The sequence below is a fragment of the Phalacrocorax aristotelis genome, chromosome 1, assembly GCF_949628215.1.
Source record: "Phalacrocorax aristotelis chromosome 1, bGulAri2.1, whole genome shotgun sequence".
NCBI lineage: Eukaryota > Metazoa > Chordata > Aves > Suliformes > Phalacrocoracidae > Phalacrocorax > Phalacrocorax aristotelis.
Window position 1 is genome coordinate 202791382 of NC_134276.1, and position 15076 is coordinate 202806457.

The 15076-nt window shown below is 49.1% G+C and overlaps 1 protein-coding gene across 1 annotated transcript in view; it reads left to right on the forward strand.

Moving 5' to 3' along the window:
- Window positions 1-1357: 1357 nt before the first annotated feature.
- Window positions 1358-15076, forward strand: part of LAMB1 (laminin subunit beta 1) — a 44521-nt gene continuing 30802 nt past the window's right edge. Inside the window, exons 1-12 of the mRNA XM_075081356.1 lie at window positions 1358-1580; window positions 1746-1915; window positions 4296-4431; window positions 6450-6523; window positions 8478-8666; window positions 8775-8838; window positions 10297-10499; window positions 11791-11911; window positions 12090-12278; window positions 12643-12822; window positions 13239-13351; window positions 14348-14427. Of these exons, the coding sequence (XP_074937457.1) occupies window positions 1544-1580; window positions 1746-1915; window positions 4296-4431; window positions 6450-6523; window positions 8478-8666; window positions 8775-8838; window positions 10297-10499; window positions 11791-11911; window positions 12090-12278; window positions 12643-12822; window positions 13239-13351; window positions 14348-14427 (1556 nt within the window). The 5' untranslated portion in view covers window positions 1358-1543. The remainder of the gene's footprint in view (window positions 1581-1745; window positions 1916-4295; window positions 4432-6449; window positions 6524-8477; window positions 8667-8774; window positions 8839-10296; window positions 10500-11790; window positions 11912-12089; window positions 12279-12642; window positions 12823-13238; window positions 13352-14347; window positions 14428-15076) is intronic.

Below are 15076 nucleotides of genomic sequence, written 5' to 3' on the forward strand. Positions count from 1 at the left end.
CTTTGAAGACATCACAGAAGAGGTTTAGAACTATAATACCTGCCCGGTCAGCTTAAAATGGTTTAATTTCCTAGATATCTTTAATGAAACAGCCCCACGAGTTCTTCAGTTAGGAGTCCTGGGTTACGTTTCAGACCTGGTGTTTAACCTTTAGGGCAAGTAACTTGGTATCTCTCTGTCTCTGCTTATCCATCTGTAAAATGAGAACGAACATATTTACCTACCTCGGCAGGGTTTGCTGGGACAGACAGACCGCAGCGTGTTTCCACTTTGGCACTGCAAATAGTGAGGGCAAAGTGTTCTTCAGGGACACTGGTACCTGGTAAAGATTTTCATGAGTTTGTGTGTTACATGTGCGTAAGCAAAACTCAGGTATATAAACCCAGGCATCTCTCCCAGCCTGTGCCCAGCCGGGGCTGTGCTCTTCAAACATGTCCCTCTTTTGTACCTGCTCCCCAGTGTTTATTTACCAGTAACCCTTTCCCCTGGGGGCCGAGGGGACTCTGCCGCCAGCTGGCAAATCCCCCATATTCCCCTGCAGAGCTCAGGGAACTGAAGCGGGAGGCCGAGAGTGTGGGGGTAGCTCCAGCACGGCCGTGCACCCCTTGCAGCCACCCCAGCGCCCCTGGGAAGGCAGCAGCACCGCATGCTTCCAGGTAACAAGAAACAGCCTGACAGCAGCCAGCCCAGCCTCGATGGGCCTCTCCGCCTGTGCCAAGGCCAGGCCCAGCCATGTCTGGCAGCATGGGCACCATCCCTGGGAATGGTACTCCTAGGCCACGTGTGTTGGCACCACAGCAGAGGCTATTCGGGGCCATTGAGCATCACGCATGGCAGCTGCCAAGCCGCTGGCCCTTCGCTGGGTTTGGGCCTTGCCACGTGGGCAAGCTCCATCCACAGCCCATCCATCCCTCCCAGGCGCCTGGTGCCACCAGCACCCCCGGCAGGAGGCAGGAATGGGTCAAAACCCCCATTCCTGCACTGCATCCCCACAGGCAGGGGCGGGGGTCGCCCCATCGGTGGTCCCCCCCACCCCCGGTTGCTGCACCCCCACCCAGAGCCTGCTCCCAAAACTGGGGATCAACGGGGAGGGCTCAACCCCTGCTGGTGAGAGGCTGGATCCCCCCCGCTCCTCCTTCGAGGCTCCCCGGTTGCTGCGGGGCGGGCGACCCCCTCCCCGTCCCGCTCTCCCCCAGCCTCCCACCCTGCCTCGGCTCCCGTTCCTCGACGGCCGCCGCTCCTGCGCTACCTCTCCCGGTCCCGGCGCTGCGGCGGAGCCGGGCCGCCCCGGGGGCGGGGGGCTGGGGCGGGAGGGGCCGCCTCGGGCGGCCCGGCCCCGCGGGGGCGGTGGGGCGGAGGAGGGGGAGGAGGGCTTTGGGGCACCCGGCGGCGCGGAGCCGCTCCCCGGGAACCGCGGGGAGCTGCGGCGCCTGCGTGGAGCAGCCGGAGCAACAGCTTTCGGCGGCGGCGTGGAGGGGGAGCGCCGTCCCGTCCCGTCCCTCCGTCCCGTCCCGTCCCGTCCCGCCGGTGCCCGCCGCCCGCCATGGGCCGCTTCCCGCTGCACCTCTGCTGCTGCCTCGGTAACTGCCGCCCCGCTCCCGCCGCCGTCGGGGCACGGCGGGTTGGGGGAGCCCCTGCGGCCCCGCCGGGGCGGCTCGGGGCGCCCGGCCCGACCGCGCCGCCGCTTCTCTCTCTCATCCCTCTCCCCCCGCTTCTCTCCTCCATCCCTCTCCGCGGCCGCGCAGCGCTGTGGTCCGCGGCGGCGCAGGAGCCCGAGTACAGCTACGGCTGCGCCGAGGGGAGCTGCTACCCCGCCACCGGCGACCTGCTCATCGGCCGCGCCGCCCGCCTCTCCGCCTCCTCCACCTGCGGCCTCCGCCAGCCCGAGCCCTACTGCATCGTCAGCCACCTCCAGGTGAGCGCCTCGACGGGGCAGGGAGCACCCGTGGCGGGCCCGGGGCCCGGCGGCGGGGCCCGGAGGTCCCCGGGCGTCGTTCCTGGTGCGAGGCGGCACCGCCGGGGCTGGGGCGGCGGGACGAGCCGCTGCCTGCGGGAGCGGGGGCAGGCGGTGGTCTCCGGGGCGGGGGTGGGGGCAGCAGCATCGTGCGGGACCCCACGCCCTGTCAAAGCGAGACGGGTCCGGGGAACCCCTCGCCGCTTTCGGCTCCCGACCCCCCTTTCCTCAGCGAGGTTAATAAGGAGGAACGTGCCGCAGTAAGTTCAATTAATACTTCATTTTCAGACTTAGCCGGAGCCGTCTAGACAGCTTCCTGACTGAGAGTGGTGTGTAGGACCCGGGCAGCGTTTTGGCCACTGTTCCCGTAATGTAATTACATTTGTATGGTCTCCAAGTGAAAGGATGCGAATAAGGTTGTCCCCCACATCTGGTGGAAAACACAAAGATCGCTGCTATTTACACCAGAAGCAGCTCACCAGCCTTAAAATCTCTGAGACAGAAGGGATGGTGGAGAAGAATAAAATGCCAGCTATAAGTGGGACTCTGTTGAACTGAAAGTAAGGGGATAATCTCTGGCCGAATTTACTGCACAAACAATGGGGCTGGATCCTGGCACTTGGAAGGAAAAGCACGGGAAGCAGGAGCCCCACCTGAGGGGCTGCGGCGCTTGGCCCACTTGTGCCCTGAGGTTACTAAATCTCGCCCCCACCTTTAGCTGTACTGTACTGGTCTATTTACTAGAGCTAATACTTGGTTTAACGTGGGGTTTAGCTCTGCTGGAACATTTTTGGCGTGTATCGGGATTGTCTGTAACAGGACTTCTTTAACGACATTAGCATCTCTGCTAGAACAAAACAACAAAGGCACTTTGTTTTCTTATCACAAAAAGTGCTGAAGTGCCATAGTAAAAAGCATTGCTTCAGGATTTCACGTGTGCCCTTATTCCCGATCTCACAGCCCTGGTTCAGCGTTTGGGATGTCGCTGTTTAATTCTGAAACATACAGCGGTGTCAGGCTGCGGATGCAGGAAAGGGCCAAATATTCTCCTAATAACATAGGGCTTGGCCACGCTGAGCACTTTGCAGGACTGAACCTACCAGGGTTTGAGTTTGGTGGGAGAAGGAGCAAGTTGTGGCACGAGGCGGGGGCTGTGGTGCTGGGGGAGAGGAGCCTGGAGCGGGCAGGGGGATGTCTTCCTCGGGACCCCCGCTCTTGCTGTGCTTTCTCCCGGAGGAGTCTCCGAGGGCTCGTGGGGGCAAAGTTCTGGGCTTGGGAGGAGCTGCTGAAGCCGAAATCAGTGAAATGGAAAGCCTGCGTGGTGCAGACCTGCCAGCGCTTGCATTCTTGGCTGATAAAGCACCGCATTTGTCTCCATAAACCTGCTGGAGGAATGATGCCTGTGTAGCTTTTGACAGTGATGAGTTGCTGGTGTGCCGGGGCTCCCTCGCTGCGGTGCGATGAGCTCCTCTCCCACCTCTGCCCGCTCCAGTCTGCCAACCTCTGAGTTGGTTTGGGCAGGAACCTTCCGTTTGGGTTCGGTTCACATCCTACCTTGCAAAATTGGAATGTAGTGGTTTTAGGCACCAAGACGATGCAAAAATAGCATTGTTCACAGTAATAGTCATGATGGACTTTTGTCCTTCTGGTGAAGAAGCATCCGACTTTCCCAAGCAGCGCATGCCAGGCTTGCACTCAGCTGGGTTTTTATGGGCACACCTTGTAGTGTGTGCAAACTGAGTTTATGTGCATAGCTTGGGATTGCAATCGAAGGTGAAGATGCAAGGTTTAGGTAGAAGCTTGACAAGCTGGATTCAGAGTAAAGTTAACCCTGTGCTGAAAGGACCTGGTCACTAAATCACTGATGGACCCTTGAGGTGCATTGAGCCTCACCGGAGGTATCCCTAATGCCACGAGCTCACACCTCCAAGCTAGCTCCCAAAATCCAACGTTATTTCACACAAGTTTCTGAAGACACAGTTTTGCATGTGTACATTTGTACAGAAGCAATTCAGCGATTTTCTGTAGATGCTGCCTTTGGTTCTGACTTACACTGGAGAAAAAGCGTGCTGGAAGAGATTTCCTGGAACTGCAATTTCGATAGAAACCATATTTCTCCTAAAAATAAAGTTTATGGAATTCCTGGCATATTTTCCATTTGGCAATTTGCATTAATTCATAAAGGTAAATACACTTATCATTTTAACAAAAAGAACCCCTTTGATGACTCCTGCAGGCAAAATGAGTGGAATGCGATATGGGTGGAAAATACCCTTATCTGCAGGAAACCATTATTGCCCTGCGGACAAAATCAGTAATGCTGATTATTTTGTTGTTTCAGGAGGACAAGAAATGTTTCATATGCGACTCTGAGGATCCCTTCCATGATACTCTCAATCCTGACAGTCATCGCATTGAAAACGTGGTCACCACGTTCGCTCCAAATCGCCTGAAGCTCTGGTGGCAGTCAGAAAATGGTATGGGGTTTGTCCAGGAGCCATTTCCAGGGCTGGGAGCTGCTTTCCCTTCTTTTGTTTAAGGGTACCCACGGGTTTGCTGTTATCTCTGGCCTGGTGATTACTGCCCTGTGAAGGATCATGCTGCTCTGAGGAGGGCTGAGTAAGACTGGCTGCTTTTGTGTGCCCTGGAGCAGTCCTTAATCCATAACTGTCAGCTCTCCAGGAGTGTTGGAAAGAGCCGTCCCACCACTTTGCAAGAATCCTTTCCTAAAGAGAAAAGTTTCCCACACTGGCTCCAGATCTCCCTCATGTTTGGGCAGCGGGAGCGGAGCAGCCTTCCAGGAGTAAATATCCTGGGGCGACGCTGCCAAGGAAGCACCGCAGGGCTTCCCCGCGCCGCTGGGCTGGAGGGAGGGTGTGGAAGGAGGAGGTTTGGGCGTGGAGCCCGGGGCTGCCGTCCCACCCGCAGACCTCCTGCTTCCCTGCCTCCTGCCCCAGGAGAGCAAAGCTGGGGGACATACCCTACCCTGAAAACTGCCGTCCCCCTCCTGGGCTCCCTGAATTCCTGCATCCATGCGCCAAACAGCAAAATGAACACCAGAAACAAGCCAGTTACTTTAAAAAAAAATTCCATGTTAGTTTGGTGGCTTTTTTTCTTTCTTTTTTTTTTTTTTTTTTTTACTCTTCCTCTGCTCTTTTTACTTTTATGGTTATGCTTTTGGCATGCCTTCATACACAAAACAAGGCACTGAGGTTTCTCAAACAGCAGCCCTACCCTGAAGCCTTAAAGCCAGCTGGACAGGATGGGACTTCTGCAAACACATTGGCAGTAGCTATCTTACTGTATATTAAAATAAAATGGTAATATTAGTATCACTTCTGCCCAGTAAAGAAAGGTTTTCACTAAAACCTTTTTAACCGTTTAGATCAGACTAGCAAGCTGCTTGTCTCCAGCAGCTCTCTTCTAGCATTCCAAATAATTCATGTTTATTGCAACAGGCTTGGCAGCATTCACACAGAAAAGTTCTTAGCTCATAAGGTCATGAAAATGTCCTTCAACAATAAAACCCAAATTATTCTTTCTGTCCAATTCATGTTTTCTTCTATTCAGGCACACAGCAGAAGGGACTGTTGCTGCACGCTCCACATAAAGTTACAGCTGGTCGAAAATTTAAGCACTTTGTTGGTTTATTATTTTCATTCCTTACCCTTTCTCCTCTCTGTAAATCTTGATTATATTTTTAAATTTCTACTTGCAGGATAATTAGTATCCAGGTGTTTCGATACGTCTTTTCATATGAGAAAGTAATATTTGTAACTGGTTTCCTTCCTTTCTGTGTAGTCGTTGGCTGTAGGTAGTTGTACAACAGGGTGTGGAAAACCTTTTGCTTGCCACTGGCTTCTTAGCCCTAATGGCTGCAATGCATGGCTGTGATAGTTGCTTTAGGAGTATTTCAAAACCAGGTTGTAAAGGAGAACTGTTCCTGCATCTGGGTGGACAGAAGAGTCCAGAGTGAGCAAAGAAAGGTGGGAAGCGGCCCCCACCAGCCATCAGTGAGATCTGGGGTGCCAGGGCTGCAGGAGCTCAACGCTCTGTTGCTGCCAGATGGGCTGCAGTGTGTGAGGGCAGCCTGGGGTTACCATGCAGATCTGGACTCAGCATCCTCAGTTGTACCAGCCACTGGGCGCTTAGGTGCCCAGCCTATAGCAGTCCCCATCCTTATCCTACAATTAGTGATTTTAACCAAGTTACACAGTCTAAAATAACGGCAGTGCAGGCTCACGCTTTGGCCGTAACATGTTTAGTGCAGATGATGTACAGGAATCCCACATGCGATATGCTCTTCCGCAGGTCCCTGGTGTCTCCTCTGTGCCTCATTAATGCACTAACCCTCATGTCCCTTTTTGACAACAGAGCCAAGTGGCAAAGAAAAGAGTCCCTGTGTCACCAGAGTGAAGAGCTTTGGCAAAATTTAAATGTAGAGGCTGGTGGGTGTTCTTGTGTGCTGCTCAGCTTCTTTTCTCTGCCCCTGCAGGTTTGGAAAACGTGACTATCCAGCTAAACCTGGAGGCTGAGTTTCACTTCACTCATCTCATTATGACCTTCAAGGTAAGAAAGTCATAGCCTTACCCTGAACCCCGAATACAAGAGGAAATAAGAGATCTCATAGTCCTTCACATCTATTTGATGTTTGGGATTTGGGCTTTGTCTGAGCTGTTTTGCATGATTTTCTAGAGCTGTCGACCATTATTAACTCCTGCTGAAGTCGCGCAGGAAGGCTGAGTTGTGACTTGTGGCTTGAGCTGTGTTTGAACTACAATGAGGCTGCAGAAGGAGTCATACTGAAGCTAGGGTTTGTGTTGGTGTCTCTCTCTGGTAGTTGTATTCTAGGAGATCATTAGCTAAATCATATAGTAGGAAGGATTTTTCTTCTTTAAAAAAAAATTGGCCATGGTATTGGTTTTCATTTGGCAAATGGAAAGGTCTTCAGGAAGAAGGAACATCTGTACACAAAGTGTCTTTGTTTCTTTATAAACAGATGTCTTGGAATGGCAGATTATGTCCTGTACATCCTAAATCACAGGCAAGCACTAGCGGCAACCTTCAGCTGAGGTTTCAGGGGCTGCAGTTCCTGCAGGGCTAAATCACTGCTCTTCGGATGTAGACAAATTAATCTAATTTTTACCTGTCCGCTTTCTAGGAGACCTGGTTCCTCTTTCCTGTGGTGTCAGCTTGGGTTTCTCACCCTGCTCCACAGTGCTGGCTGAGGTAGGGGGTAGTCCTTTCTGCTGGGTCCCAGCAGCGAGGGATCCCTGAGAGATCCCTGACCCGATGAGGGTGCAGTGGCCATCATGACCCAGTACCCCCAGGCTTGGTCTGCTGTAAGGAAGGAGGAAGACTGCAGGGGAAAGATAGTTTTAGTGATGACGTGTTGACTGTGTGGTAGACACTTGAGCTGCCTTACTTCTGGGTTGCTACATTTTCTGTTGGGTGAGATACCAGTTTGTAAGTTGGGTGATATTTTTAGCCAGGAAGCAGAAAGAAAATTTCTTTCCGGCTGTGACTGAATGCTTTTGTGCTTGGCTCTTGGAGAGCCTCCTCTGAGTACATAAAATGTAACAAAGAGACTGCGTTCCTTGGTAGGTGCAAGCCAGGTGTTAAATTAATATCTGCTTTTTGAAATGCAGCTCATAAATTGAAACATAAGATTTTTAGGTCAGAGGGATTAAAAATCTTTTAAAATCTCATTAGCTAGTTGTTCTGGAGTTGAATACATGTGGGTAGGAAGCATGGTGGTTTGCATGAAGCGAACACAGCCTGCTGGAGTCTAGGCAAGGCCAGCTGGAGTGGGGTCACTGGGACTGGGGGAGTCAAATGCAGCAAGAGTGGAGGAAGCTGAACCTTTCAGTCTCCTTATAGAAGAATGTTTTCTTAATGCAGCACGGAGGACAGCTGGCACTGCGTGGCAGAGACACTGCGAAAGGTAGTGTGGTCAGACAAAGAGTGGGCAGTCCCAGGGCTTTTCTGAGTATCAGAGATAACTGGTCAGCAAGAAATTCTGGATGTCAGAGCTGGAGGGGAAGCACTGAAAGTGACCTCTAGATCCCCAGGGCAGGAGAGGAGGCCCGTTAGGTCTTTTGCAGAAGATTAGGCAAGGTACAGCAAGGAGGAAGGTGGTGCTGCTTTCTACAAGCAGTGGAAAAAAAGCCTTCTGTCTTCCTAAAGCCCTGCTTTAATCCCCAGTTTTAAGAAAGGATTTGGAATCCAAAAAACTTACAAATTTGCTTTTTTATTGTAAATGTGTTTAAGTGCTTGGCCACTGAGTGCCCTTTCTGTAAAGATGGGTAGTCTGTGGTTTGATGTGTGTTAATTCAAAGATTTGCCTGTGAGCAGAAAGTGGGATATCAGCAGAAAAATGTTTCAAATATTTCCAAATATTGGAAATAGTGCAGGGAGAGAGATTAAAATCCAGACACGTGGATTGCTCACACTTAAAAGCACTCAATGTAAATGCAAGTAATAATTAACTGAATAAAATCTCTTTTGGTTTTCTTACTATTAGACGTTCCGTCCTGCTGCAATGTTGATAGAAAGATCATCTGATTTTGGAGAAACATGGCAAGTATATAGGTATTTCGCATATGACTGTGAGAGCTCATTTCCTGGGATTTCAATCGGACCCATGAAGAAAGTGGATGATATAATTTGTGATTCCCGATACTCTGATATTGAACCTTCAACGGAGGGAGAGGTCAGAGGGTTTTTTTTTCAATATGTTTATTGTATAGACTTTTTCCATAAAAGTTTAGATTCTCTTTTTTTTAATGCTCAACCTTTCATTGTACCATTTTCCCCCCAGGTAATATATCGTGTTTTAGATCCGGCTTTTCGAATTGAAGATCCCTACAGTCCAAGGATTCAAAGTATGTATGCAGCTGCCTTCCAGGCCCATTTGAAAGCATTTCTGTACTTATTTGCTTACAAAAAAGAGTAAGCCACAAATAAAGCCATGCATTAGCCCCAATACCAGTTTTGAAGTCATATGAATACTTTTGTGGTATGGCTTCTTTTCCTGACTCACAGTGACGTGCTGGGAAATAATGATCAGTGTTGCCAACTCGATTGTTCTTAGACACGTCATTGTAGTTGGTCTTTTTCATGATTGATGAGGGATTTATTTTCATTAAAGACCCCCGCTCCCCAAAATACATGCAGTTGCCAGCAGAAACCTTGGAACATGATCCCGTAATTGTGCAGTATTAAGGAAGCAAAGAAACAGAAGCGCAAAGGTACTTATATCATTTTGCATTTCCAGCTAAAGTTAAGGGGGTCGTGTTTTATTTTTTAGAACATCTGAGTCATGACTTTAGAACAGTTGGCCTTGGTAGCACTGCGTGGCTGGACCACGCAGATGCAGTCATAAGACACAAATGACTTGTGTATGGTCATGACAATCCAGGGATGCAAAGATAGAGAGCTCTGTTGCTGAGCATGGCTCAGAGGGAAACCTCATGGCATGTTTGGCCTGAGTAGGGAACTGCAGTGCTTGGCCTTAAACCTGACCTCCAATTTAATATGCATTCTCAGTTTCGGTTCATGTCCTTCAGTGTAAAGCTAACTGCAGCAGAAGAAAATATCTGAAATAGAAGAGTGTCTGCTAGTTGCTATATCAGTTGAATGGTTTTTTTAAACAATGTTTTAAAGGAGAAACAGCTTTCATAGGCCTGAGGTGCTTTTTCAGGCCTAGTTTGAAGGTTATAAGAAACCGCACAGGATTAATAACATCAAAGTGAACATGTAGACTGAATTAATTACTGCAATATTGTCTTCCTGTGGATTATCCCATGAGACCACCTCCTTTGTATTTGATCAGTGATGGGGTGTTGCTTCTCTCATTTGCTAGGAAAGTTGGTGTATAAGAAAGAAGAGTATATTTGTGTCTTATTTCCAGCTAAGAATTTTTCTAAGAAGCCCATGACTCTTAAAGCTCCTGGTGCAGTTGTCAGCGGTTCCTCAATATCAGTTCCCTCCTTACATTTTAAAACCCTAGAGAACCAGTGTCTCCTTGGTGGTACTGTTGCACATGCCTTTAATATTTGTGTTTGTTCCTGTGCATGCTTACAACAAAATAGACTGGTATTTTTAATTACACTTAAACTAACTTATACAGTGATAATCCAGTAGTAAAATAATGTAATTTTATAAATTTGGGAGTATGAAGTGATGTGATGCACAGTACGTAAGTGCTGAAATTAAATCTGATCTGATCTAATCTGCCCATAGGAAGTGTGCTTGGGAAGTCACTCCTGGCTTCCTCCCATTCAATACAATATCTGGTAAATAATTCCAAAACGGGGTGGGTTTTTTTGTGTACCCTGCAGACCTATTAAAGATCACAAATCTGAGAGTCAAGTTCATCAAGCTGCACACGCTAGGAGATAATCTCTTGGACTCGAGGATGGAGATCAGAGAGAAGTACTACTATGCCATCTACGACATGGTGGTTCGCGGGAACTGTTTCTGCTACGGACATGCTAGCGAGTGTGCGCCAGTGGATGGCTTTAACAAAGAAGTGGAAGGAATGGTAAATATTCACACTTTTCTGCATAAAGCTGTTCCTGACTCTGCCTCTTTTAAGCGATTTAAACACAATTTAAAGATGACACTCTGCCACTCCCCACTCCCCACCCTTAATTTTCAAACAAGAGAACCGTTAAAACTATTCCTCCTCAGCAAGCATATCTGTCAGTCTTGGTGTTGCACAGAGAATTCAGATTAGGTGAAAATTGTTTTAGCATTCCTTTTTTTAGTTATGTTAAAGAGCTGATGAAATTAAAAGGCAGGAATGCAGAAAGGGAGTGTAACCCTATGGGGTCAGAGAGGGGTGTGTGGGTCGACTTGGTTGTCCTAAAATTGAAGTGGATAGAGACATCAAAGGATGAAACATCTTTGTGAATCAAACATGACCTGTATTTGTATCAGGAATTATCAGCTGAGAAATGGAGGATGTAGCCCTGATTAACAGCAGGCTCTGAAGGAAAACCCTGGTGCCTGTGTTGTACACTGCTGTGTGAGTGCCACATCCCTTCTGGGTTCTGTTTTTTCCCATGATTTTTGCCTGAGAGGCAGTAATAGCACTCCTGTTAATGAGTGAGTTATTAACTGGATGAAAATGTGGAGGCATATGGGAGGTTGTGTGGGTTGCCCCAGGGGCTGCGGGATGCCGGCGAGCGCCGCTCCGCTGCCCTGTGCTTTCCTTGAGTGCCTGCACCCAAGCAGCAAGACTGTCTTTGGCTTTAAAATCCTGGCTCCAGTGCACAGTCCCCGTGTCTAAGGCAGCAGCTGGCACACAATCACTATTGGTCTGCTTAGTGCTTGCTCTGTGCATATTGAAGGCAAAGTCTGGGGCTGATGGATAAAACCCATCCAAACCATCTGTTATCTTTGCTTTGAGAACGAAGGTAGGGCTGGAAAGAAGGCAGTGGGCTACTGACATGCTGATATAACTAGATGCATGTTAATAGCTAATTAACAGCTAATAAATAGCTAACGTTTAGGACCAAGAGGCTTTTGCGATTATTCAGGTGGAACTGTGCTCTCTTTGTTCATTATCTGAAAGTGTTTATTCGGGCATTAGTTCCTGTAAGGAAAGGATGAATTTATATGAGGACATTCTTACCTTGCTAGGTAAAGGATGCTCCTGTGGCCCTTTATGTCCTCTTATATGCAGTTAGATGCATTAAAGTCTCCAAAAGTATATCCATTATGTACTATCTATATTAATTGGAGCATGGTGGGGGCGGTTTCCCTTCCTCTTTTATAACCAACTATGTTCCTCTTTTTTTTTTTTTTTTTTTTTTTTTTTTTAATGACAGGTCCATGGGCACTGCATGTGCAGACATAATACCAAAGGATTAAACTGTGAGCAGTGTTTGGATTTCTACCATGACTTACCCTGGCGACCTGCTGAAGGCCGCAACAGTAACGCATGCAAAAGTGAGTTTGAATAAAATGCAGATCTGGAGTTTGGTGTGAACGTTACACACTTTTACGTGGGGGCTTGTGGTAGTATATAAGTCCTGCATGTTCTTTGTTTGGCTTTGGTGTGTCTTTTCCGCAAACTTGCATCTCCGCTGTGACCAAACTCTTTCTTTGCCTTCTGTCTTTGTCACAGAGTGCAACTGCAATGGCCACTCCAGCCAGTGCCACTTTGACATGGCTGTGTACATGACGACGGGGAACACCAGCGGGGGAGTGTGTGACGACTGCCAGCACAACACCATAGGTCGCAACTGTGAGCAGTGCAAGCCGTTCTACTTCCAGCACCCAGAGAGAGATCTGCGGGACCCTGACGTCTGTGAGCGTAAGTGCAGCCCCGCATCTTGGGGTGGGAATGGTCGTGGCATCCCAGCCGTGGCCCCCCAGGGCTTTCCTTGTAGAGTTGAGGATTTAGTGTCCTTCTTGTGGTCAGCGCCGTGCTCGTGAACAAAGATTCTTGAGGGAAGGTGGTTGTCTTTGAGGTCTTGAGCGAGCCTGGCTGGGTTTTGTTTTCTCTTCAAGAATCTGGAAATTTTTCTGGTCATTAGGTGTTCAACCCATGTCATGTTTAATACTTGCAAGAATGATATGCTGTCTCTACACAGCAGCCAAGTTTAAGTAATTCAGTCTGAGGCTTGGCCTTTTCTTTTGTAGCAGTTAATAAAACATGCGCGATGCTTCCTTCTTAGCTTGCAACTGCGACCCAGCTGGCTCCCAGAATGGTGGCATCTGTGATCGCTACACTGATTTCTCCACTGGCCTTATTGCTGGACAATGCCGTTGTAAATTATTTGTCGAAGGGGAGCGTTGTGACCTCTGCAAAGAAGGTTTCTATGGCCTGAGTGCTGATGACCCAGCGGGTTGTCAGGGTGAGTAAAAACATATGTTCCTTTATGTGTGATCAAAAGCTCTTTGAGGAACTGCTGGAGCTGTGAGAGTTTGGTTTATGGGGTGGTTTTCTTCCCCTTTGTTTCATGTTTTTGCTAAAGGAAAAACATGCTTGCAGGTCTGCTGTAGCTTGGAGTCCACCCACCCTCAAAACTCAGTTCCGCAGCTGATCCTCCCTATGCATTCAGTGGAAATAGCAGAATCCTCCTTATTTGTTTTCAATTATAAGTCTCTAAGCCAGGGAAGTTTTACTGGGATGGGTGGTGGGCAAAGTGTGCAATTAATCTCTGTCCTGGGGAATTTAGGGGAAGCTTTAATGTAAATATTTAAGTTGGATACTGTCTAAAATGTAACTCCAGTCCTCTGTTTTGACCTGCCTATTTATTTCCCAATCTAGCTTGTGCGTGTAATCCTCTGGGTACCCATCCTGGCGGGAATCCCTGTGATTCGGAGACAGGAAACTGCTATTGTAAGCGCTTGGTGACAGGAAAGCAGTGCAACCTCTGCCTGGTAAGTAGCTTACTGTAAAATAAATGAGAAGATGCTGGTGTGAGGAAGGCTGGCGTGCAGAAAGCACAGAGTAAGGTGCTGGCTGCTGTCTCTGCCTGCCTGCAAGCAGGCACCCAGCATTCAGGCTGGAGCAGGCACCTGGGGATGATAGGAGCAGTGAAGCGCACTGTGTTACAGGGAGCTGGAAGGGACGTCAAGGGAGATGAGCATCTGGAAATTAATTCCTGGGACCATAAAGAGTGAAATATTAGGATACCTGTTGCAGTTGCTCTGTGAAAATGAGCAATTTGGGGCAGTTCTGCTGGAGCCCTCGCTGGGTGAAAGAAAAATGGTCGCAGAAGCAGTGTTACCAAAAAAAAAAATTGCTTTTCTATACAGGTCATTATTTTAGGCAGGGATTATTTTGTACACATACATTTCTGTACAGAGTTATGTGTGCTGGAGTGTTATAGAAACGCGCTGTCAGAAAACTGGATGTGTTTGCATAAACACTGACAAGCTCTCTTATCTGACAGTGGACTATGTGGAAAAGCTGAACAAATCTGTCTGTCTGCCAAGCAACTTGTGGAGTAGCAGCCCTGCAAGGGCAGTGCCCCACACAAAGCCCTGCCGCCCCACGTGCCGCTCTCCGCTGCGGTGTGATGTACTGGGCTGTGATTTTCCAAGCCCTTTGTGGGTCAGGAGCCCAAACTGGCGCAAATGGTGCAGTAGGAGTGAGGCCTCTAAGCTGAGGTCCTCCTGAATCTTGCTTTTAAAACTAGGCAGAGAGATGTGATTTTTTTCTTAAGCTTCTGAGATGGTCAACAAGGTGCAAGAGAGCAGGTGAGGAGTTTGTGGTGTTGGTTGTGGGTCTACCCCCACAAGCAGGGGAGCAGGATTCATGGTTTGGGGGGGCAGTCTGGGGTGGCTTATGCTGAGCATTTAAAAATGTGCCTTTGGGGTGGATTGGGTTAAATTGGCACTGGGTTACAGCACGGGTGGTGTTTCCTCCTGCAGCCCGAGCACTGGGGCCTGAGCAACGACATGGATGGATGTCGGCCATGCGACTGTGACCTGGGAGGAGCATTGAACAACAAGTGAGTCTCAGCCCAGTTACTCTCTTGTAATCATTTACCCCAGTGAGTTTTGCTTCATCCAGGATCAGTGTGCTCTGGAGGGGGATGTTTGGGACCATGTTTCTGCTCCAGTGGGCCAAAAGTGGCAGATCTGGATTGCTGCAAGGGGTGACAGAGGCATCCATGTCTTTTCCATGCTGAGCAGCTTCTGTTTGTGCCACTGGTGCAGATGAACGCATAAAATTGGTTTTAGCATAGCGCTCTCTGCTTTTGGTCAGCTGGGGTAGGAACCAGTCATGGGTTGAGCTCTGCCTTGGCCATAACCGAGCATGTGGTCCATGTCAAAGCTTCGCTGTCACAGGATCAAAGCAGGAATCAGGTGGTGACCTGAGAAGTCAGGCTGGCTCTTGCTTTCCTCCCGAACTAGCCCTTTGGGCAGTCTGGCTGGCTGGCTGTTCACCAGTGCTGGGGGAAGCACGCTAGCTGGACGGTACTGCTGCGTTGCCCAGGCAGTGCTGTGTGGGGTGGGATGTGGGCCTGGAAGTGCCCATTGGGGAGATGGAGATTTTTCAGAGGAAAGCATAGCTTTTGAAGATGCATCCATCCGTAAGAGCATGGAAAACCCTGGCATTTAGCCTAGTCAGAGAGATGCTCCTGACCAGAGCAGTTT